General features: G+C 41.6%; 3 protein-coding genes across 3 annotated transcripts in view; 2 read left to right on the forward strand and 1 right to left on the reverse strand.

Moving 5' to 3' along the window:
• elmo3 (engulfment and cell motility 3) overlaps positions 1-7214 on the forward strand; it is a 32588-nt gene extending 25374 nt beyond the window's left edge. The window contains exons 16-21 of the mRNA XM_066713628.1: positions 1926-2089; positions 2175-2287; positions 2618-2722; positions 2933-3015; positions 3133-3213; positions 4312-7214. Coding sequence (XP_066569725.1) covers positions 1926-2089; positions 2175-2287; positions 2618-2722; positions 2933-3015; positions 3133-3213; positions 4312-4524 — 759 coding nt within the window. The 3' untranslated portion in view covers positions 4525-7214. The remainder of the gene's footprint in view (positions 1-1925; positions 2090-2174; positions 2288-2617; positions 2723-2932; positions 3016-3132; positions 3214-4311) is intronic.
• fbxl9 (F-box and leucine rich repeat protein) lies at positions 6742-14626 on the reverse strand. The gene is made up of 7 exons (XM_066713629.1): positions 14346-14626; positions 12464-12565; positions 11072-12058; positions 10603-10821; positions 10125-10337; positions 8773-8990; positions 6742-8407 (listed from the first exon to the last, which is right to left on the reverse strand). The coding sequence occupies exons 1-7, from the start codon at positions 14391-14393 to the stop codon at positions 8239-8241; spliced, it is 1956 nt and encodes a 651-aa protein (XP_066569726.1). The 5' UTR covers positions 14394-14626; the 3' UTR covers positions 6742-8238.
• A 3539-nt stretch (positions 14627-18165) lies between these two features.
• Positions 18166-21012, forward strand: tmem208 (transmembrane protein 208). Its single transcript, XM_066713633.1, has 6 exons — positions 18166-18389; positions 18869-18964; positions 19223-19282; positions 19548-19684; positions 20052-20136; positions 20532-21012. Exons 1-6 carry the CDS (start codon positions 18384-18386, stop codon positions 20667-20669), a joined length of 522 nt encoding a protein of 173 aa, XP_066569730.1. The 5' UTR covers positions 18166-18383; the 3' UTR covers positions 20670-21012.
• Positions 21013-22485: the final 1473 nt, after the last annotated feature.

Raw genomic sequence — 22485 nt, forward strand, 5'->3', positions numbered from 1 at the left:
ATGTTTGGAGAAACAGGAGCTTCTTTTTACATGGATTAAGACTGTACACTCATGTGGCATGTACCTGTTGTGTGTGTTGTTTTTTTCTTCATATTATTGTGAATGCTTTGATTCACAACCAAACGCTGCAACAGTTATACAAACGTAATGTGATAGAGAAATGATCTATCTTAAAGCTTGGCAATATTTATACCTTCATAAAACCAAAGAGGCACTTCATAAAAAATGAAAGTTAAATAACTAACCATTTAAATAATTTAAAAAACATTATTCATATTATTTTGTAATTATACAAGGCACAGTACAAAATTCAGTACTTCATTTCATAATGGATTCGGTGCTCATTGATAATGTTTGTCATTTTAAAGGATTTATAAATTAATTGTTGGCATACTATTTAAACAAAGGTGAGGGAGAGTGTACATACAGAGTGCGACAGCTGCTATGCTGGGGAGGCCCTTGAGAAACTGCATTTAAAGGAACAAAAGGTTTTATGTACTGACCATTTGTTGAACAAGGTTCAGTGTTACAGCTCTATGGAAAGAATAGGGCTGGAGCACTAAACTAGATATTTTTTCATTAATTTACGGGGAATACAGGGCCAAGTATGGGGGGAGCATAGGAGTGCAGTGTACAAACGGAAATGCTGTGTGATTATCAGGCAGGCTGGGCTGTGAGAGGGGGCGTGTTGGAAGTGTGAGAGCTGTGTAAACAGAGGCTGCAGTGTGGCTGTGCAGCAGGCTGAATGTGTTAGACTGAGCGTGTGCGGGCCCCTCAGCTGCCATGATTGCCTGAGGGTGACACGGCTATGGTTGCCTGGGGGACGGCTGCTTGGTGTCAAACCTGGGGTCGTCCTGCATCAGCACCACAGCAGGGCTGCACAGCTGCTTACCCCGGGTAACAAAGAGGAAGGGGGTGTAGCACAGGAGTGTGCTGACGTTTGCCGTCTGTGAAAGACTTGAAATGACGTCATGGAACTTCAGAGAGTGCCCGGTCCTCATACATGCACATTTCTCGCACTCTCTCTCTCTCTCTGTGACACACACACACACACACTTCAATGATTGATGTCAAACGGAACCTCTATAGGTAGCACTTTCTCTCTCTTTGACCTATGATGACAAGTCCCTCTTAATTTATATCCCCCATGGGAGAAGCTAAACCTGATCAGCGCTCAGTGCTTTGTGCTGCTTTTTAAACTTGTTGAGAACACAAGCAGGAGAACCCACGTTAATTAGAACAAAAACGTTGATCCTGTGACTTTTTACCTTGCCTCCCTGCCTTCCCAAATGAAAATGCATATTATTTCCACTAGGGTTCATTATGTTGTATTGTTTCTAAGTGTTAGAACATAAGAAAGTTTATAAACGAGAGGAGGCCATTCGACACATCGTGCTCGTTTGGTGTCCATTAATAACTAACTGATCCAAGGATCCTATCCAGTCTATTTTTAAATGTTCCCAAATTTTCAGCATCTATCACATTGCTGGGGAGTTTGTTCCAGATTGTGACGACTCTCTGTGGAAAGAAGCGTCTCCTGTTTTCCGTTTTAAATGCCTTGTAGCCCAATTTCCATTTGTGTCCCCGGGTGAGTGTATCCCTGCTGATCTGGAAAAGGTTGGGCAGTTGTGCCAGCCTGACTTCACATAACTAGTGGGAAAAAAAGAGAGCTTCTGAGGGAGCTATTGATTGATGGCAACTGCCCTCCTTTAATAAAAACAATCAATGGCACTGATTTGTATTATTATTTCCCCCCCTGCTGGACATGTAATTCATTTGCTGCCTCTGTATGGAGCGGGCAGAGTAAGCACTCCAAAGAGTGATGATGATGTTGCCCCCTAGCAGAGTTACTGTATTTCTGTACGCAAGCTGGTCCTCAACCAGCCTCTCTCCCTCTCCCTCCCTCTTCCACTTCCCACCCACAGGTGATGCAGGTGGTTCGGGAGCAGATCACACGGACGCTGTCCAGTAAGCCCACCTCTCTGGAGCTCTTCAAGAACAAGGTAAACGCCCTCAACTACAGCGAGATCCTGAAGCTGCGGCAGACAGAAAGGCTGCACCAAGAGGAGACCCTTGCACCACCTGTTCTGTGAGTACACCAGCCCCCCACACAGTACACCCAGATGGGGCTTAGCCTGCGCTGGGTGACCCTGACTCTGTGCCCTTCCTGACAGGGAGCTGAAGGAGCGCCTCAAACCGGAGCTACTGGAGCTGATCCGACAGCAACGCCTCAACCGGCTGTGTCACGGCACGCTCTTCAGAAAGATCAGCAGCCGCCGAAGACAAGGTCAGGGCAGCTGGCCAAGCCCACAGAGAGAGGGCACCCACTGTGTGTAGTGTAAACTGTGTGACAGGACAGCAAAAGCCACAGCAGGCTGTGACAACTGTCCATCACAATCACACCCCAACACGGCATTTACAAAATGGCACCTTTCATGGATTCATCAATTTTCTTAAAACATGGCTTTCTATTCATTCACTTTTTTTTCCTTCTTGAAGTGTGGTATCAAGAACCTCCCCTTAACTTCACAGATTTTCTTATCTAATATTGTTAAAAAAAAGAAAAGGTATATTGTTTCTCCCACACTCTGACCTGCGTGTGATTGGCTCTTCCCAGACAAGCTGTGGTACTGCCGCCTCTCGCCCAATCACAAGGTCCTGCACTATGGCGATGTAGAGGAGGAGACGGACACGCCCCCTATCGAGACCCTGCAGGAGAAAAGTGAGTAGGGCAGTGTGAAAACCACAAACTTCAACTGTAATACAGTCATAATAGAAATTCCTGGTCTATTAGCAGACCGAGAACCACCTGGCACTGTTTTCTGTGTCATTCCTAATCACAGACTGTTAGGAATCACTGAAAGCAGTGTTTTCACCAGTGTCTGGCTATACAAACCTGTTGGTCCCAGTTTTCTTCTTGTCTTCCTCCTAGTTCCTGTGGCCGACATCAAAGCACTACTGACTGGAAAGGACTGCCCTCACATGAAAGAGAGGAGCTCAGGCAGGCAGAACAGGGTGAGTGAGATGCTGTTGTAATGCACTTGGAGGTGGCTTTCACCCCCCAGGTCTCCCCTGAAGGCACCCTTGTTTCAATGTTTCAATCACAGATCCTGCCCCGTTCTTCTTTTCCAGGAAGTGTTGGACCTAGCTTTCAGCATCACGTACGACGTTGAGGAGAACAACTTAAATTTCATCGCCTCGTCCAGGACTGACGTGAGTTCCTGTCGTGGGTTGAAATTGAATGTTTTCCGCCCAGCTAGAGAAGTAGGTGTAGACTGCCCACTTCAGCTTGACTATAAAAGTACTTCTCCATTTCGAGGAGCTCATTTGCAGGAGGCCTTATTTTTAGACCTCAGAGGGGCCACTGCCCTGTCCATTGTGTGTCTCTGTATGGCGTCAGCGGAGGCTGCTTGTGCGTTTCAGGTGGGCGAGAACTGAAGGCTGGATTCAGACGCACAGTAGTGAGCTCAGGACTTAGTATAGACTATCTATTTATAATCCACCCACACAGACCTATCAAAGTGTGAATGGATCCTAATTAAAGGACAGAGCACTGTTTAATGGTGAAAGAAACAAAAACATAGCCAGAGCATAGTTTTAAACTCTCCTTTAACCTCTCAGTCTAGGCATAGTGAGATACAAAATAGCCTCCCTACTTTCTGCAGTTTTCCGGCTTTTCCAATATTCGTCCAGCTTTCTGGTACAACTACCCCTGGCTCATTATTTTCACTAGTTTACATTGTGTGTGAAAGACCTCATTTAGTTTTGGACTTAAAATATGTTTTTTTAATAAAAAAATTCTAATCATATTTCTGAACATAGAAAACGTAAAGGGTCTAGACTGGGCCGCAGTGTTCTAGTGCATTGTTAACATCCTTGTATCTGTAAATCAATTTACATCACAATATCTGCTAAATATCCAACAGCAGGGGTGGCACAGTGGTTAGCGCTGCTGCCTCACAGCTCCAGGGTCCCGCATTCGAGTCTCGGCTCGGGGTGCCTGTCTGTGTGGAGTTTGCATGTTATCCCCCGTGTCTGCGTGGGTTTTCTCCGGGTTTCCTAACACCATCCAAAGACATGTAGGTTAAGTTAATTGGCCTCCCTAAAATGCCGTGTGTGTGTCTGTGTTGCCCAGTGATGGATTGGTGTCCCGTCCTGGGTGTATTCCTTATACCTTGGCTTCCCTGTGACCCTCACCAGGATGTGCAGTTTCGAAAATGGATGGATCCAACAGCAGTGATAATACTATTTATGATTACGGTGTGTGTGTCTCTCTCTCTCTTCATGTGTCGGTGCATCTGTCCTTCACAGTTCTGCCTGTGGACAGACGGGCTGAATGTGCTGCTGGGACGGGACATGACGAGCGAGTGCATGCGCAGCGAGCTGGAGATCCTGCTGTCCATGGAGATCAAGCTGCGGCTGCTGGACCTGGAGAACATCCCCATCCCTGACACCGCCCCACCCCTGCCCAAACCCCCCAGCAACTACAACTTCTGCTATGACTTCAGCCAGGCAGAGCAGTAGGGCTGGGGGCTAGAGGATGGGGGGGGTGGGGGAAGGAAGTTTAGGATGGGAGTCTCACCCTGATTCTGGTAAACAGTGGGACCTTTGCTCTGTGGACAATCATTTTTATTTTTATTCCCCACTCTTCCAACACCAAGCGTAACACTGGAATCTCCCATGTCAGGCCTGTTGGCTGCCGTAGTTGGACCACACTGACTGCACACGCCGCACTCCTCAGCACCCCTCCCTCCTGCACCATGCCGTTTTTTACACTCCCGTGCCATGTCTGTGTTTCTTCACTGGGTGCAAGAAGGCTTTGCTGATGCTTTGGATAAGAAGAAATTCGCTTTTTTTCCTTTTCCTTCTTCTCATTTTTATTCAGAACTATGTACTGCACTGCCCAGTACTACACAAAAGAGTTGACAAAACCAAGAGAGACTAGCAAAGAGGAGACCACTTAAAATGTCACAAAACAGAACAGTCTGCCCTGCTTCCAACACAACTGTGCTCTCCCTGCCGCCGAGGCTCTGAATCCCAAGGCAGATGCTGCTCTCAATGGCACTGGCTTACTGACCCCTAGAGAGACAGTTCTCTTGAAGAAGTATATTCACAGCTCCATGCTTTATAAGTATATGTATCTTACTTATCTGGGCCTATTTAATTTGTGCAATATGTGTGTTACAAACAGTTAGAGGTGCAAGAAATAGTGGTCCACAGATTTTCAATGCCACCAGTCGCTGCGAAAGGCATAGCAAAAAAAAAAACTGAACAATCTGATCACTTCCTTTTGTGCTCCACCATTTGTATTGAAAACCGTGTAAACCTAAAACAATTAACTGTGATCACTGTCATGACTACTGAATCCCACTGCTCTCTGACACGTTATTTTCAGCTTGCCGACTACTAACAGGAAAAAAGTGTCTTCGGTTCCTCTTCCACAACATCATCATTCAGTAAATATACCTCACAATGGAGACTAGCTGCACAGTCCCATTCTATACTGCTAACACACACGCACACACACGCTAAGTCAGCGTGCATTGTCACTGGTGTCAGGTCTTCTGGCACAGGCAGCCAAACTGAGAAAGTGCAAGGAAAAGTGGGGCTTGTACATTACACTGCACTTACTTTCTGTACCCCTGAATGATACAGCCACTTCCAGTTCTGGGGAAGTCTCTAAGACGCATCTGTAATACCTCAGTAGCATAAGAGCCCACTACAAAATCTGTGAACTGGTTCTTTCTCCTAGGAACGCTCTTTCCCATTCCCTTATGTTCAGACACTTTAGTCATCTATCTAACCCCCTGTTAACTTCAGGGTTGGAGTTGGGGGGAAATAAAATGACAAACCAGTAAACAATGATGTGGAAGAGGAACAAGGATTTCACAAAACCACTACAGAGCCAATTTAATCTAATTCACAGGAAACTGTGCTGTTGCTTCCATTCAAAGCCCTGTGGCTGTCTAAGCAAGTACAATCTGGGAAGTATAAGCCTGAGATGAACACTGATGAATGTCAGTGAAACATATTAATATTAATAGTAATATTATAGGTACTTTGTTATTGATAATTGGTACTTCTAATTGACAAAATGGTACTTACAGTAAACAATCCTGTAAAACTAAAACTGCAGCCACAAAACAGAGTAGTCTTCAGTGAATGCCATAATATCACTGCTTTACTCAGTGACTCTAATGGAATATACATTGCATTAATATATTTTTCATGGTACTGTAAAACTTTTGCCATTCTGTATGTTGGCAACTTGGGACAATTCCACAGCCAAATGCTCAGCAAATAGCCCAAATAATTTTGGCAATTCAGCTATTAATATCCCCTTTGGCTGTAAATGCTCTGTAAGTTCAAATTAGAGGCAGAATTTTTTCAGGAATTATTTCCTGTAAAATAGCCTCCAGGCCACAGACAACAAACTGACTTCTGGAATGCTATTCCAGTGGTCGTTTGTAACCAGGATGTAGCTAAAATGTGCCACTTCCCCTTCCAGAAATATGTCAGTATTTGGAGCATGTGCTTTTAGATGTTTGATATTTCAATGTTGCATCTTGATCTGTGGATTTTAACAACTGGAAAGTATTTTAGCTTTGTTTTTAGATTTTTAAAGGAAACAATAAATGGCAAGCCTTTATTTTAGAAACCTGTTCTCTGTTGGTAAAACAAAATCTGTAACTTGTCCCCACCTTTTGAGTGAGATAAATGATTGACACCCTGGAACTACAATTGCAAAAAAGTTTTGTTAGTTTATTTTTGGCTTTGATGTACAACTTGATTCTGTTTTGCATATTGTTTAATTATATATTTGTATATTATCAAACAAACTACTTTAAAGCATTGTATTTAATTCTCTTGAGGAAATTAAAAGATGATAAAAGTTTAACAGACTTCATGAACAGGACCCTTCAACCAGCAGACTAAGACGGTGCTAATATGGGTTTTAACTGACAGCCCGTCAACATAGCTTGTTCCCATTACTTTAATTGTGCTTAAATCCTTTTTGTGGGGTGCCTTGGGTCCTCCATTCGATGTTGTGCATCAATACTGTAATTACAACAGAGGGGAATATGATGAATAATTCAGCTGGGACTGTGAGCATATTTAACTTGATTGTTGTTAAATGGATAATACACTGAATTATGAATCGCCACTTTGTAAAGGCCTCTTGTACAAAAATTAAAGCTAAAAAAAAAATCCCACATCAAGTTCAATGTTTGTACCTTTAAACCATTATGACTAGTCCCCCCCCCCAAAAAAAAACCATACAAGTGCCTGTGCAAGGCCAAGCTTAGCACGTGGGTCCATGAGAAAAATAACAGAAGCTCAAGGTCTGCTTGAACATGATGGGTTTAGAGATATGCAAGATAGATTTCGATGTTGTCCTCAGTGTCCCCAGGATTGGGAAAAACATGGAAGGTAACACTATACTCTGAAATGAAAAGGACGCATAGCTTTCCCTTGCATGAATGATTCTAGGAAAGAGAATACACATGCTCTCGCCATTCTTCCCACAGTGGGGAGGAGTGAGGAGAGACAGAACCTGCTTAAGAGCAAGAAGTTACACCCAGCCCACCTTTCCACTTAAAACAAGAAGGTAAGTAGTCACACAAATCCTTTTTCAGAGATATTGAGGAAGGCCATTATAAGGGTAAATAGGAAACGGGTGTCTACCACCTCCCCACCCCCACCGTCAAATCAAAGGCCGATTTTCAAATTCCAACACACCCTAAATATAAAGTAGTTGTGCACAGTTTCAGCTCTTATCTCTTTTTGAGCCTTTTATAGACTTGATCAATAGGGAAAAGGGGCAGAGGACATTTCTCGTATAATGTTCTTACATGTCCAGCGAATCTATGGGAACTGGAATTGACCAGTTTTTTATCACACTGGATTGTTTTCTATATTATTAATTTTTATTTGCCACTGTGCCACAGTTCAAAGCCTGCTGATACCTGACCTCAGAACTGGTGAACCTCCAGGTCCTTGTGCGAGTGCACGTTTCCACATACACCTGTTGCGTGCAAATGTATCGAATTGGATTACTGCACTTTTGTAATGCTTGTATAAACTAAGTTGCCCTGGATAAGGACATCTGCCAAGAAATAAATAATAATAATAATAATGGTGGTGCTCCCTGCAGTGACGCTGGCAGGAGTTTGTGCAGTTCAGCAATGCAATTGTGTGTACCGGAGCCCCGGGAGAGCGAGTCGGGCCGTGACGTCATCATATAGTGAAGCACAGGTCGGCCCTGCCCACAAATCGGGTGTGGATGTTCTCCAGGAAGGGCAGCTGTGATTGGAGGGACTCTACAGCTGTCATGGTGATGTTTTTGCACATGGACAGGTCCAGTGTCCTCAGTTTCCTGCAGTGCTGGGCCAGAACATCCAGAGACCTGGGGGAAGTGCAGAAGCCAGCACTTAGTCACAACACAGACAACATCCCCCCACATCACCTGCATCCTCCCACCCTCCCCAAAATCGCTCATGCATGCCTCTGTGAGATGTAGAAAAGTTAATTTTGACCTGCAGACCTCGCCCCTCCCATTGACTTACAAAAATAATGTTAACCAAACCCTCTGCTACTACCACGCTCAGGGTAAGTCACAAGCTGAGTACTGTAGTGAATACTGACAGGCAGCTTTACAATCTCAGTGGGATCATAAGGAGAAAATGGAAGACTGTAGGATTAATCGGCCACTAGCACCCACAGGAGTGAAATGGCCCGCACACTCTCCTCTCAGCCTCTGATTTCTCTGACCTGTCACTGATGCGGTCACAGCAGGCCAGCTGCAGGTTCTCCAACCTGTGGAGCCGAGGGGCAGCGCTGGCCAGGCCCTGGTCGCTGACCTGAACACAGTGGCTGAGGGACAGGCTGGTGAGGCCACGACAGTGCTGGGACAGTGACACCAGGCTCTGGTCGCTGATCTCGCTCAGCATGGACAGCGACAGCCTGCGTAGCTCTGGGAAATGCACCACCTGCAAATACAATGTACTCATGCTCAGCTGGTACAGTGTGTATCATGGTAGACTGTACTATTTTCACTAACTACTAAAAAATATTTGTGCTAATTAAACGTCCCCACAGCCACAACACAGTACAGTAATCCCTTGCCAACCACAATGAATAGGTTCCTGAAAAACCCTGCGGTTGCTAAAGCCGTGGTTGTCTAAAAGCCTATGGGATAAATGGGGTTACACTCATTTGTTAGCATAAATATGCATCATATACATTAATAAACATTAGAAATATGTACCTGTATGAACAAAAATATTGTAAATTTACCTTTAAATATCGATAATGAAGACCAGATGATGACATTGATGGTAATGGGGGGGTGGTTAGAGGCCATAATTTAAATAAACAATAATAAACAAAATAATATACAAGTTTCACAATCACTGTGCGACGTCACAATTCCACAATGTGCTTATGAATGAATGACTGGCCAGAAATCTCGCAGGAACACAAAATCGTGGATACATAAAACTGTATGCCACGGCAGCCAAAACGGTGTATAAAATAATGTGTGTATACTTGAAATTGCGTTAGCAAAACCCACAGTTGGCAAGGGATTACTGTATACAATAAGAGATGGTTGTAATTCTGCCCCCTTCCCAAATAAAAATAACATTAAAAAGATAATTAGAAGGTTGTTTTTAGTTTGTTTAATGAAGTCTAGGACACAGGATATGAATCAATATCCTGTATATCAAGTCAGTCTGTGAGAGTAGAATTTATTTGCCATGCTGACTTTAATTTCCCTTTTCACTTGGTCAGAGGATGAGAACCAGGTGTGCAATGAAGTTTATTGCTTTCAGCTCATGCTGCTATGATCAAGACCGGCAATCACTCTCCAATAAGCATGGTGTAAATTCATTTGAAAGTGTTGAAGGAAACTAGAAATGCGATCTAGAATTATTGTATCAGAAGAGGAAAAACAATCATATCTTGCAGGCTTTGTACAGTCTCCAGGACATTCATCCACACAATGTAATGTGTGTTACATCAGGATCCAATCAAAGTAAATTTCTAGATCTGGGATATGTTGTACCTCTGCAAGCATTTTTAATTATTCTATTTTCTCAATGCCCCCAGCACAGCTCACCCACCTGGGTGATGCTGCTGTCTGTCAGCTTGTTACAAGCGGAGAGGTCCAGCTCCTGGAGTCCTCTAAGGGCCCGCAGTGATGCCCCCTCTTTCTCCCTGAATTGGCCCAGGTCCTCCTCCGTCACCAAGCGGGGCTTGTCATCAAAGGGCATCCGGGGAGGACTAAAGAAGCCCATGTTGCCAAAAGTGCGGCTGAACTTGGGCCCTTTGTCTTCCTAATAAGAAGTTGGAGATGGTTTTCATAAATCCGTAGGGTTCTCAAGCACACTGTGCTACAAGCCCTGATGGGTAAGAAGAACTGGATTGTTGCAATCGTGAAAAACAAAAAGATGCTTTCCTAATCAAGTCTTTTCCATTTCTATAATACAGTTTCCACCACTGGAAAAAAGCCATACTCTTAACTTTCAAAAAGTTTCTCACTATCATTCGTGTTTTTTGTTTCTTCATTGGCTCCTCCCTATCTCTCTCTCTCTCTCTCACCTTTTGCCTGTCAGGGTCATACTCCTTGGTGGGCTCCACAATTCCCAGCAGCCCCCAGTCAGTCACCTCCTTGCACCAGCCTAGCCGCAGCACCAGCAGGCCAGGCAGGAAAGTAGCAATGGCACGCACGCTCAAGTCAGTCAGGTACAGACAGGAAGTGAGGTCCAACACACGCAAGCTGGGGCCCAGCCCCTGGACCAGTGAGAACATTGCCAGATCCTGTCAGGGAAGGAGTTGGGAGGAGAACAAGAACGACAAATGTCAGCAAAGAAATTACAACACCAATAATACAAATAGAAAACGCACACAGAAATGCATGACCTGTTAGACCTTTTAACTTAGTACCATGGGCTATTTACACAACACCAAGTGCTATTTACACAGTGTGGACAAAGGCAACAAAGGACAGCAGAGATCCCTGATGGATGACCACACTGGCACTGGTGCTCTGGGCCACAGGAGGACTTACTCGCACATAGGTGCAGCTCTGGAAGCTGAGAGACACCAGCTTGGCCTGACCTCCTACAGAGGAAAGGCCTTTGACCATCTCGCTGCCTGTGATGTGGTTGCACTCTGAGAGGTCCAGGGTCTGTAAGTCCCGGAGCTTCATGAGTTCTGACAGGCCCTTGTCTGTGATCCTCCAGGTCCTCCTCAGGTGAAGGTGCTGGAGGTCCTTCAAACTGGAGGCAATGGCCAGCACCGTCCTGTCGGAAAGCTCGGTACACCAGCTGAGGTCCAGGCTCCTCAGACGTGGCTGGTGTTTGCAGAGGACAGCGATGGCGGTGTCAGTTAGCTCCTTGCAGCCCTGCAGGCTCAGCTCCTCCAAAATGAGACCCTCCACCTGAGCCAGTGACTTCAGGGCCTCGGGGGTGATGCTTGTGCGGCCCAGGTCCAGTCCTCGTAAGGTGTGGGCCTGCTGGTTAAGGAACCTGAGCAGGTTCCTCAGGGAGATGAGCGCAGAGGAGTTGCAGCTAGCCGGGGTGTCCCTGTAGGGGTCGAACTCAAAGGCGATGTGACAGCCAGCCAGACCCAGCCTGTGCAGCTGGGGGGTGCAGCTTGTGAGCCGGTTGAAGGTGAGGTCAGACAGGTAGCGCAGGTAGGATAGGTCCAGCTCCTCCAGCTTTCCCAGGGCCTTCCGCACCTCCTGCCTGCTCTCCTCCTTGGACAGGAAGGTGCCTGACATGAACAGGCTATCCAGGCCGCTGAGGTCTAGCCGCCGCAGCACACTGAGCCGGGGGACCAGAGCCAGGAAAGAGGACTCAGTGATGCTGCTGCCTGGCAAGGACAGGCTCTCGAGCTGTGGGCCCAAATGCAGCGCCACCTGCCTGAGCACAGTCTTGGAGAGGGATGAAGCATCCAGATGGCTGATGACTACCTCAGTGCACGACCGCCGTCCCAGCCCCTGGATCATGTCCAAGCAAGAGGCGGAGGCTGGGAACTTGTAGGTGAGATTCTTCTGCAAGACAAAGACAAGCTACACTGGGACTGCAAATTCTAAGCAACACAACATACACAAAGATTGGGAGCTGTGGCAGAGAGCGAATGCATCTTTAGTTCTGACATTCTGGATTTAGTCATTCCAAACAAAGCTTTGGATCAGAAAACAAACATACCGGTACTCTGCTGACTGGGAATAAGCACACCTCAGAATTAACACAGACATTTCACTGAGGTGAATAATGCTGAGTGAAGTGGCTAATGGCAGATGTGTAAGTGAAAGATGTAATGTTGAGTTTTGCTCTAAAATTCAGTGGAGAAACTCACATGACTGTAAAAGCAAAGTTAATTCAGGAAACAACCAGCAAACTACTTTCTACATTCTCCCAGTGTGCATGTGTGCCGAGAAATTACAGCTAATTACCTGAAACTGGTAGTCCTGACATGCATAGTACCAGCTCTTACAGACCAGGGACGCTTCCTTCCTGTCAGACACTTGCAGGAAACTCAGGATGTAAGTTATAACCTGTTCAATTAAGAAATGCACACAGAATATAACCTGTAGCAAGGTGCAGTATAAACTGTCAAACACCTTAAAACAAGGTAAAAATAAAACTGTACTACCTAGTAACTACATGGTATTCAATAATTAAATAAACAACACATCTCACCTGTTCAAATAGTGTGACAATAGAGGACTCATGAAGCACATTATTATAGACCCAAACTGTCAAAGTCCATTTCCTTAGAGCAGTCCATTTTAATTGTGATGTACTTACTCTTCATAAAAAGACAGTATAGCATGGCTGCATGCAGGCTATTTGCGTTATGTTATCACATCACAAAAATAACCCCCCAATCCCCCCCCCCCCCCCAGGCAATGAGGATCCTTTGTTCACCAGCTAAGAGATAAGATTCATCCCAAAGTATAATAACCGTTACAGGAAACTGATAAAATACGTTTCACCTTCTGTTCACTCTTCTTAAACCCCATAGGTTGTCATGCAGACCATTAACCATTTTGGAACTGACTACAGCAATGAATGTACAGTAGAATACAATACAAACCAAAAATAGTTTTTCACAGGAGCAAAATACATTTCAGATACAGGGACTGTGTATAAACAGTGTATGGAATACATCACACTTGCACAGTGAACTCAAACTCCAAACAAAACGTTGCTTGTGATTGTATCTCCTAATGTGGACAATGTTAAGCATGTACTCAGAAAGTTTAGAATGTATTTTATTCTTCTTCTGACTAACACATGCAAATAAAGCAATAGGGTGAGTCTATGTGTCCTATGCATTACAAGAAGGGTTGTCTTTCACTTTGTAACAAACACAGTCACAATTGTTATAGAATCAAAGGGCAGAAATGGTCCTATTGACTAATTTGGTCATTTTTAAAATAATAGTTCATTTAACATGTAAATACTACCCAGTATAAGGGGGGAAACACTGACAAAGTGCTGAGAAAGTATGAAGAATATATAATTAAATCCAATATAGGTTTTTATTCTGACAAAATAAATCAAAACTAGTAAAACATTATATGCCATCTGTAATTAACACTTTTTAAAAAATATATATGATTATGTAACTCACAATTGCAGGTGCATCGGAGGTGTTTCTGTATTGACTGGATGTTAGAAAACACTATAAATCGTCATATTTTAGATTTGCATCAGTCATATCGATATTGATTTACTCCCTGCGTATCTATTACAGGCAGTGTGTTAGGTTCATAATACAGCACTACAGTATGTCACTGATTTTCTCCTGAATAATGCTGTCCAACATAATAAAACCATGAACATTTTTGATACACAAAAGAACTTGAAATATAAATTAACTCACCTCAAACAACTATATTCCCTACATAAAGTATATTATTAAAGTTATGACTGGTCATGTAATTTGATTAATTACAGCAACAGAATAGCTCTTAGTATATGGGAAATATCATACTATTCATAATTGCATTGTGTGGTAAATAACCAGTCAGGAGGAATATATAGCAGCTGCTTCACTGACATTCACCTGTACAGTGCTTAACATCGTTCACCTGTAAACTAACACATAGTATCAGTATATCCTCGATCGGACATTTTTCAACAGAAAGTTTAAGAACAGCAAACAAACAGACTCACATAACAGATATATATATATATATATACATACACATACATACATACATCATGTATATAATGTATGGATAAGGGCGTCTGCTAAGAAATACATAATAATAATAATAATAATAATAATAATAATAATAATAATAATAATAATAATAATGTTCTTACCTCTACAGGTAACTCGGGCGGCTCCATACTAGTCGAAGTACAAAACATCAGAAAATGCAGCCTAAACAGACCCAGTAATAAAATCGACTACAACAATAACAGCATAACTATAATCCTGAGTTCATAACGTTATTTTTCAAGACCTGCAAGTAATTCAACGAACTTCGCAAAAAAAGTCACGTCTTTGAAGAACACGCCGGGTTGCTGCGCATTTTACATGACTCCCCATTGTCCCCCATCACCCTGCGATGACAAGCGCCTGACTCTGACAAGACTGCACAGTCTCTCACACAAACCTCCTGACAGCGTCACGACCGACGTCACGGTGAGGACTCCGTCAACTGCATGCTGGGATTTGAAGTTAAAACTTCCAATTGGGCTCATTTCCTCTTGGAATTTGATTGAGGGAGCTTAATAAGTAAATAAAATAATTAGAAAGAAAGAAGATAGCTGTACTGTATTTGTCAAAATGTATTGTGTTTCTCCCCTCTGCTGTGTATAACAGCCTGTGTTCTCTTTAAAATGACCAGGATTAAATTAAAATGACCTATTCATTGATTTTCAGTAACTGCTTCATCTGGTACAGGGAGGAGATCAGGAGCCTCAGCAGATACAGGGTGCAATGCAGGGTGCACCTTGGATGGAATAGCAGTCCATGGCAAGGCATCTAAAAGTAGTACAGCTAATCATATATATATATATATATATATATATATATATATATATATATATATATATACACACACACACACACACACACTACCATTCAAAAGTTTGGGGTCACTTAGAAATGAAAACATACATGAAATGAGTTTGAATAGGAAATATAGTCATTGACAAGGTTAGAAATAATGATTTTTAATTTAAATAATAGTTCCTTCAAACTTTGCTTTCATCAAAGAATCCTCCATTTGCAGCAATTACAGCATTGCAGACCTTTGGCATTTTAGTTTGTTGAGGTAATCTGAAGAGATTTCACCCCATGCTTCCTGAAGCACTTCCCACAAATTGGATTGGCTTGATGGGCACTTCTAACGTACCATACGGTCAAGCTGCTCCCACAACAGCTCAATAGGGTTTAGATCCGGTGACTGTGCTGGCCTCTCCATTGTAGACAGAATACCAGCTGACTGCTTTTTCCCTAAATAGTTCTTGCATAGTTTGGAGCTGTGCTTTGGGTCATTGTCCTGTTCCTTCTTCAAGATCCCTTTTACCCTGTACAAATCTCCCACTTTACCACCACCAAAGCACCCCCAGACCATCACATTGCCTCCACCATGATGACAGATGGCGTCAAGCACTCCTCCAGCATCCTTTCATTTGGTCTGCATCTCACAAATGTTCTTCTTTGTGATCCGGACACCTCAAACTTAGTCTGTCCATATCACTTTTTTCCAATCTTCCTCTGTCCAGTGTGTGATCTTTTGCCCATCTTAATCTTTTATTTTTATTGGCCAGTCTGAGATGTGGCTTTTTCTTTGCAACTCTGCCAGTAGAAGGCCAACATCCTGGAGTTGCCTCTTCACTGTTGACGTTGAGACTGGTGTTTTGCGGGTACTATTTAATGAAGCTGCCAGTTGAGGACCTGTGAGGCGTCTGTTTCTCACACTAGACACTCTAATGTATTTGTCCTCTTGATCAGTTGTGCACCAGGGCCTCCCACTCCTCTTTCTATTCTGGTTAGAGCCAGTTTGCGCTGTTCTGTGAAGAGAGTAGTTCACAGCGCTGTATGAGATCTTCAGTTTCTTGGCAATTTCTCACATGCAATAGCCTTTGTTTCTCTGAACAAGAATAGACTGATGAGTTTCAGAAGAAAGTTCTTTGTTTCTGGCCATTTTGACCCTGTAATCTAACCCACAATTGCTGATACTCCAGATACTCAACTAGTCTAAAGAAGGCCAGTTGTATTGCTTCTTTAATCAGCAAAACAGTTTTCAGCTGTGCTAACATAATTGCAAAAGGGTTTTTATAATGATCAGTTAGCCATTTAAAATTATAAACTTGGATTAGCAAACACGTGCCATTGGAACACAGGACTGATGGTTGCTGATAATGGACCTTTGTACACCTATGTAGATATTCCATTACAAATCAGCCGTTTCCAGCTACAATAGTCGTTTACAATATAAACAGTATTCCTGTATTCCTGATCAATTTGATGTTATTTTAATGAACAACAAATTTGCTTTTCTTTTGAAAACAAGGAAAAAGTGACCCCAAACTTTTGAACGGTACTGTATATATATATATATATATATATATATATATATATATATATATATATATGTAAATAAAAACATAAATATATATATATATATATATATATATATATATATATATATATTAAAAAAATCTAAATTACGGTGTATTCTTTCTAAGTTCTGTTAGTGCATTTGTCTTGAATTATTTCACATTGCCTTCTCCCATCTGATTAAGACATACAGAAGTGTCAGCTGAAACTGACAAGAGTTTTAATATTTTTTTACTGTAGATGTGTTGTTCTGGCAGGCAGATTGATTTGTCAGGCAGTCAGTCAGTGTTGTGTGGGCAGTGTGCTCCTAGTGTACTTTGCCCTCCCCACGCCCTCTACGCTGAGCTGAATGGTGACGTAACTGCCTGTGTTCTCTTTAAAGTTACTTGCACTCTTGTCACCTGGTGGAAAGGAGAGTGGCTCAGATGGATATGAAATGCAACTCAAACACAAAACAAAACTCCCCTGTTTCAGAACCCATCTACCCCTCTTCTCTCTTTTTTTTTTTAATAATTGTATTATTTTTATTTTACTTTACACACTTGCAACTGATTTTAAAGACAGACCTAAAACACAATTCAGAGCATTTTACCTGTTCTTAATGTGATAATACAGACACTAATTGGAATCTGACACGTCCATCAAAATTGTCAATAAAACATAACAAAAATTAACAAGTAATCTAAAATATCATAGAGATATAACATTGCCATTCTCTTCTCAAATGAGCTACAGACACCAACATTGTATTCAAATGTGTGCTATTTCTTTTTCAAAGCAGTCCATTCTTTTTCAGTTATGTGTCTAAAGTGTTTGTCTAAAGAAATGTTGATAAGAATAAACTAAACAACAATATTTGCTTGATATCTGAAATATTTTTTGAATACACAACCTAAATTAAAAATACATGAATCCACATTCTTAATGGATTTCCACTTTGGAGATAAATGTGACTGGTTTGAACTGCAGTTCTTACTATTTTAAACTTGTTATGTTATGGACTAAAAGTTGTAACTGTTATTTGAAACACCAAAACCCTATACCACTGTATTGGGCATCTGAAATGCTGCTGTTCTTGTGTGAAGCTGAAATGAGTGCAGTGGTCCTGGGGAACCTCCTGTCTGCGGAAAGCTGCTCTGGCTGGCCCTCCTCCTCCCTGACAGAGATCTCTACAGTAGGAGTCCTTTGTTGCTATAACTGTAAAAATACTGTAACCTATAGTGCTATGATGAATGATGGAAACAACGCAAACCAATCACTGTATGTGGAATTGATAGATTGTGCTTTAAAAAACCCTTCTCCAATCTTTAAGCTGTACAGTCGCCTGGTGTTAGTGTGAGAAGCTATGTTACCCAGGCTGTTAAATTAATATAAATACACATTGTTACAATAATAATAAAATGAACAACTGTATACAATCACCGCGTCTATTTAGACAGAATATTGGGTAGACTACAGCAATTAAGTCAACTATGTGTAATTAACATTATTTAATAAAACGAGATGTATATCACACGAACTCCGCGAACCCTACAGTGACAGAACACGCACAGGCCGGTTGAAGGGGCGCTTGGCAAGGCGTGCGCGGCGCACTGTGATGACGCGGTGTGCGCCGGAAGTGTCCCGGTGAATGCTGATGTGTTCAATCTAGAGGAAGCTTTAATATCCAGCAGTTCGGTAACATTTGATAGAGCTTTTAAAAAAAAGACACAGTGAAAGTAGATGTCAACGGGGCGACATTATTTACAAGCTGGTGGTACAATAATACGGGTCGAATCGTTTACACTATGGCGGTACGTACAACTGCGTTTTTGAATAACTGGAGTTTGTCCAGAAAGTATTTTGTACTTTTTTTTAGCTGCTTTCTCAGACCTCGGTTATCACTAGACTACCCTACCTGAAATGTAATTAGTCCCCAAGACTAGTGCTGATTTGGGTCTGGGAAACTTTCCCCTAATGTTATATTTCAATGCCAGTAAAATATGACTTGGAATTAGTCAAGTGTTCATTTTAATAAAGCTTGTCTAGTGTCACATTATTTGCATTAAAACAATCTTTTATCTATATGTCATTTTAAAATTATATAAATTAAGGAAGCATGCGCTGTCTTGGTGAGGTGTGCATCTATACACGAAACGGCACCTCTTTAAGGTCAAGACTGTCCTAGTAAATACACCACATGCTTATGTAATAAGGTTCCTCAAATGGCAACGCTGAATGGCTTATGTGTCTGTCATAGAAAAACTAAAACTGTGTTGCGGTCTTATTGCAGCCTAAAGGCAAGGTTGGCACTAAAGGCAAAAAGCAGATCTATGAAGAGAATACTGCCACGCTGAAGTTCTACACCAGGGTAATTCTAGGAGCTAATGTGAGTAACAGCCAACACTGAATTATGTTCTGGGATGGGGGGTCTGGTCTGGTGTAATCCTAATTTGCTGGTGACAGTAGTAAAGCAGTTTCATTTTGCTTTGGACATCTACAGGCATGATTGTTTTCAAATGTATTCAGTGTTTAAAAATGTAAATCGTCAAGAGGAAGAATGTTCTGGATTTTGGTGACTGCTGTACTGGATTAGGATTATTTTGTCACCACCTGTACTAACAGCCTCCTTGTGTGTTTTTAACAGGCCATTTTTGCTGCTGTGAACCTCTTACTTTTCTACAGTTCTTCAACGTTTTGGACATGGGTAAGATGGGCTTTTCGGCTTTACTTTGATCAAGTGCCTTTAACACAGATTTTTACTTGCATATGCATGCAGTGGATTTACCTTTTTTCCATTGCAGGACAGAAACTCAGAAAATGAAATGTGTGAGAATATAGAAAATGTATGCATTATAATTGTTTACAACTAAGGAGATCACTCACTGCACATTGAACTTCCCCTTCACCTGTTTCCAAGGCGGTACCTGTGAGGGTACTTTAACCCACCACTCTGTGCCGTGCTCTTGCAGACGTTGCTGGTGTTTGCCCTGGCAGTTTACGGAGCCAGCTATCGGTCTATGTCTGCGATGGCGAAACCTACGTTCACACCAGATGGTGCCCTACTGGATGGGGGCATAGACCTCAACATGGAGCAGGGAATGGCAGAGTGAGTTTTCAGTCCGCCGATGGGCTAGGTGAGCAGGGGATGCTCTCTAAGAAAACCAGTTGCATTCTCATGGAGATGTTTGTTTGTTTGTTTCCCCAAAATAATAGATTTGTATGTTGTAGTCCTTCGTTAAATATAGTCATAGTCATTAATAATTTGTTCTTAATTAAGTTGCCTGGTAAAATAAAACAAAATTATAAAAAAATATTCCAATATATGTGTAAGGTGTATTGTAATGTATGCATTTGAGTTAAAGACTATCAGCTTAATAGATTTAAGAAATATTAAGATCATTAGGACCTGAATATAATACTGCAGTGTGTGTGCGCGCATGAATGTTGGTTGTGATCCTTTTGTCACTTTTCAGGCACCTGAAGGATGTGATTTTACTAACGGCTATCGTCCAGGTGGTCAGCACAATATCCATGTACTTCTGGTATCTTTGGCTCTTGGTGAGAATACATCTGTTTTACCTGTAGTTTGAGTACTTCATGTTGCTTTTTACAATAATTGATATGTTGCATAAATGCATAAAAGTGAGTTTAGAAACGTCTGTAAGCATTAATCCTGCTCTAGAAGGGAATGTGTGTGAAGAAAATATTCTTTGTTGTCCCTTCTGCCATATAAGTCAGTTATAGTCAGTATTGTTAGGTATAGCTTTAGAGTCAAAATTCATGTGTTTCTATAAATTGTTTTACTAACTAGTTCTCAAAGGCAGCTGCAAGGAAGAATTAAAATTTAAAACCAAATATAGTGCAGCATTACGCTATATTTTATAGTTGGTAGCATAACCTTTATGTATCTTAATAGTCTCCCTGTCTCCCTCTGTCTCTCTGTGCTGCTGCAGGCACCAACGAGGGCAATCTACCTGCTGTGGGTGAATTTCCTGGGCCCCTGGTTCACAGCCGAGACCCCCACTGCCAACGAGGAAGTGAACGACAAGAAGCAGAGGAGACAGGAACGACGACAAATGAAAAGATTCTAATTTTGGATTATGATTTTTTTTTTTTTATATAAATGCATCTATATATGTGTGTAGATGTTGCAGTTTGTTTTAAATTATTCAGCACGAGGTTTTGTTTTTCTGAGTTTACAGAAACCCAAATCATGAACTTTGCAACATTTGTTGTCAGTGTCTGTTTAACTCTGAGGTTTCATACTATGTAAGACCTTCCTCTGCACCTGTGAAGGTGTCCTACTACTTTCATACAGACAGTGTTGGACGCTGCTGTGGTTTTAACAAACAATCAGACAACTTAACTGTTATGAAAACGTATATTGAAACAGTTGTACAATCCAGGGAAGCTAATTAAATCATGTTTCCAATATCTCATGCATCATCTTTACTCAAGGTAGCTTTTGTAGATAAAGCTAATCCATTTCAAAATATTGAATTACTTGAACTCTGTATAGCACCCTATGAAAGCTGTTCCTCCTGACTTTAATGCCTGCTGCTTGTCTTGCCGGTCTCCTTCACTTTTATCACTGTGCCTGAGTGAACCAGAGCAATGTGTATCAATTTAAAAACACTGAATCTATAGAAATAAGAAATATAATTTTTAAGAAAGAGAGGAAATATCAAGAAATATTACAGACGAACAAGCCTGTTCTTGGTACACAGGGCTAGATTAAATGCCACTGTTCATTATCACTACAAACACAAGGTATTTTCAATGTGACTAATCTGTATGAATCCAGACTAATGATCATGGCTTTCAATCGGTGGACTCAGTGGATGTGCAGTATTTACTTCTTCACTGATTCTCCATGTTGACAAATGTGTTGCCAGTACCTTGAGAACCCCTTGTCTTATTAATTATCCAAATAAATGTATCTTGATATTAATAATTATAATAATAAACTTGAGTTTTAACATTGATTTTTAATGTTGAATGTTAACCTTTCAGAATATGTGGATTATAGTGCTTTAAAACACTATTTAGGACTATAGCTAAATGAGTAGGTGAAAAAAATGGGGGAAAAGCAAACTGGTGGCAGCTGCATCAGTGTACATTTATTTTTCTTTTAAATGCATGCATTACCCATGAAATGATGTGCAGCAGTATCTATGAATGTCTTAAATTATACTTCACTCAGAGTCTTTATCATAAGATCAGAGGTTGACTTAACAGACAAAATGATTGTTCATGATCACTCACGTGTCACAAATACTTTTTTTTTGGTAATATGAATCCTCTACTCCATAGTGATATTTAATTAAGGCTGTATATTACAAATCTGCCTGTTGTATGAATCTATCAGGAAATATTGTTTGCCCAATGTTACTGAGCTTTGCTGTTCTCAGTTGTATAAGGTCTGTGCCTCTTTTTCTGCAGATTTCACTCACAGGATCTGGAACAAAAGGAATTGCATGTGTAATGTGGGTCTTCCTCAACACTACCTTCTCACATGTAATGTCTTAATGTAAATAGGAAATAAACTATTTCATTTAAAAAAATCCCTATCTTGTCAGTAGGCTACTTTTTTGCAACTTCAGTGCATTGTTTTGTGTTTTTTAATTATATATAATGTCCAATTATAACATTCGAGTCAAGGATAAAATTGGCACGAAATTGAATTTAGCGCCTTGCGTCAGCTACGTCGGAACTGACAGCTGATGACGCAATCTCGTATTGACGTCCACCCGCCTTGAGGAAGAGTGTATTCTATTGGCTTCTATGGTTGCTAAGGTATGTTTTAGTGTCACGGTGCATTGTTTTTTGTATTTCAGGTGTAAAATTATGTTTTACAGTTGTTGTTTTTTTAAGGTGATTAAAAACCTTTAAAACATGTCTGTCACG

This window comes from Amia ocellicauda, chromosome 9 (genome assembly GCF_036373705.1).
Source record: "Amia ocellicauda isolate fAmiCal2 chromosome 9, fAmiCal2.hap1, whole genome shotgun sequence".
NCBI lineage: Eukaryota > Metazoa > Chordata > Actinopteri > Amiiformes > Amiidae > Amia > Amia ocellicauda.

Bases quoted from the DNA above. Each gene is read 5' to 3' on its own strand.
- tmem208 (XM_066713633.1), top strand. The intron at 19,685-20,051 runs GTGAGTTTTCAG...GTCACTTTTCAG, and splicing joins ATGGAGCAGGGAATGGCAGA to GCACCTGAAGGATGTGATTT. The intron at 20,137-20,531 runs GTGAGAATACAT...GTGCTGCTGCAG, and splicing joins TCTGGTATCTTTGGCTCTTG to GCACCAACGAGGGCAATCTA.
- fbxl9 (XM_066713629.1), bottom strand. From the start codon at position 14,393: ATGTTTTGTACTTCGACTAGTATGGAGCCGCCCGAGTTACCTGTAGAG. The intron at 12,059-12,463 runs GTAATTAGCTGT...TTTGTCTTGCAG, and splicing joins GTCAGGACTACCAGTTTCAG to AAGAATCTCACCTACAAGTT. The intron at 8,408-8,772 runs GTCAGAGAAATC...CACTTCCCCCAG, and splicing joins TGTGACCGCATCAGTGACAG to GTCTCTGGATGTTCTGGCCC.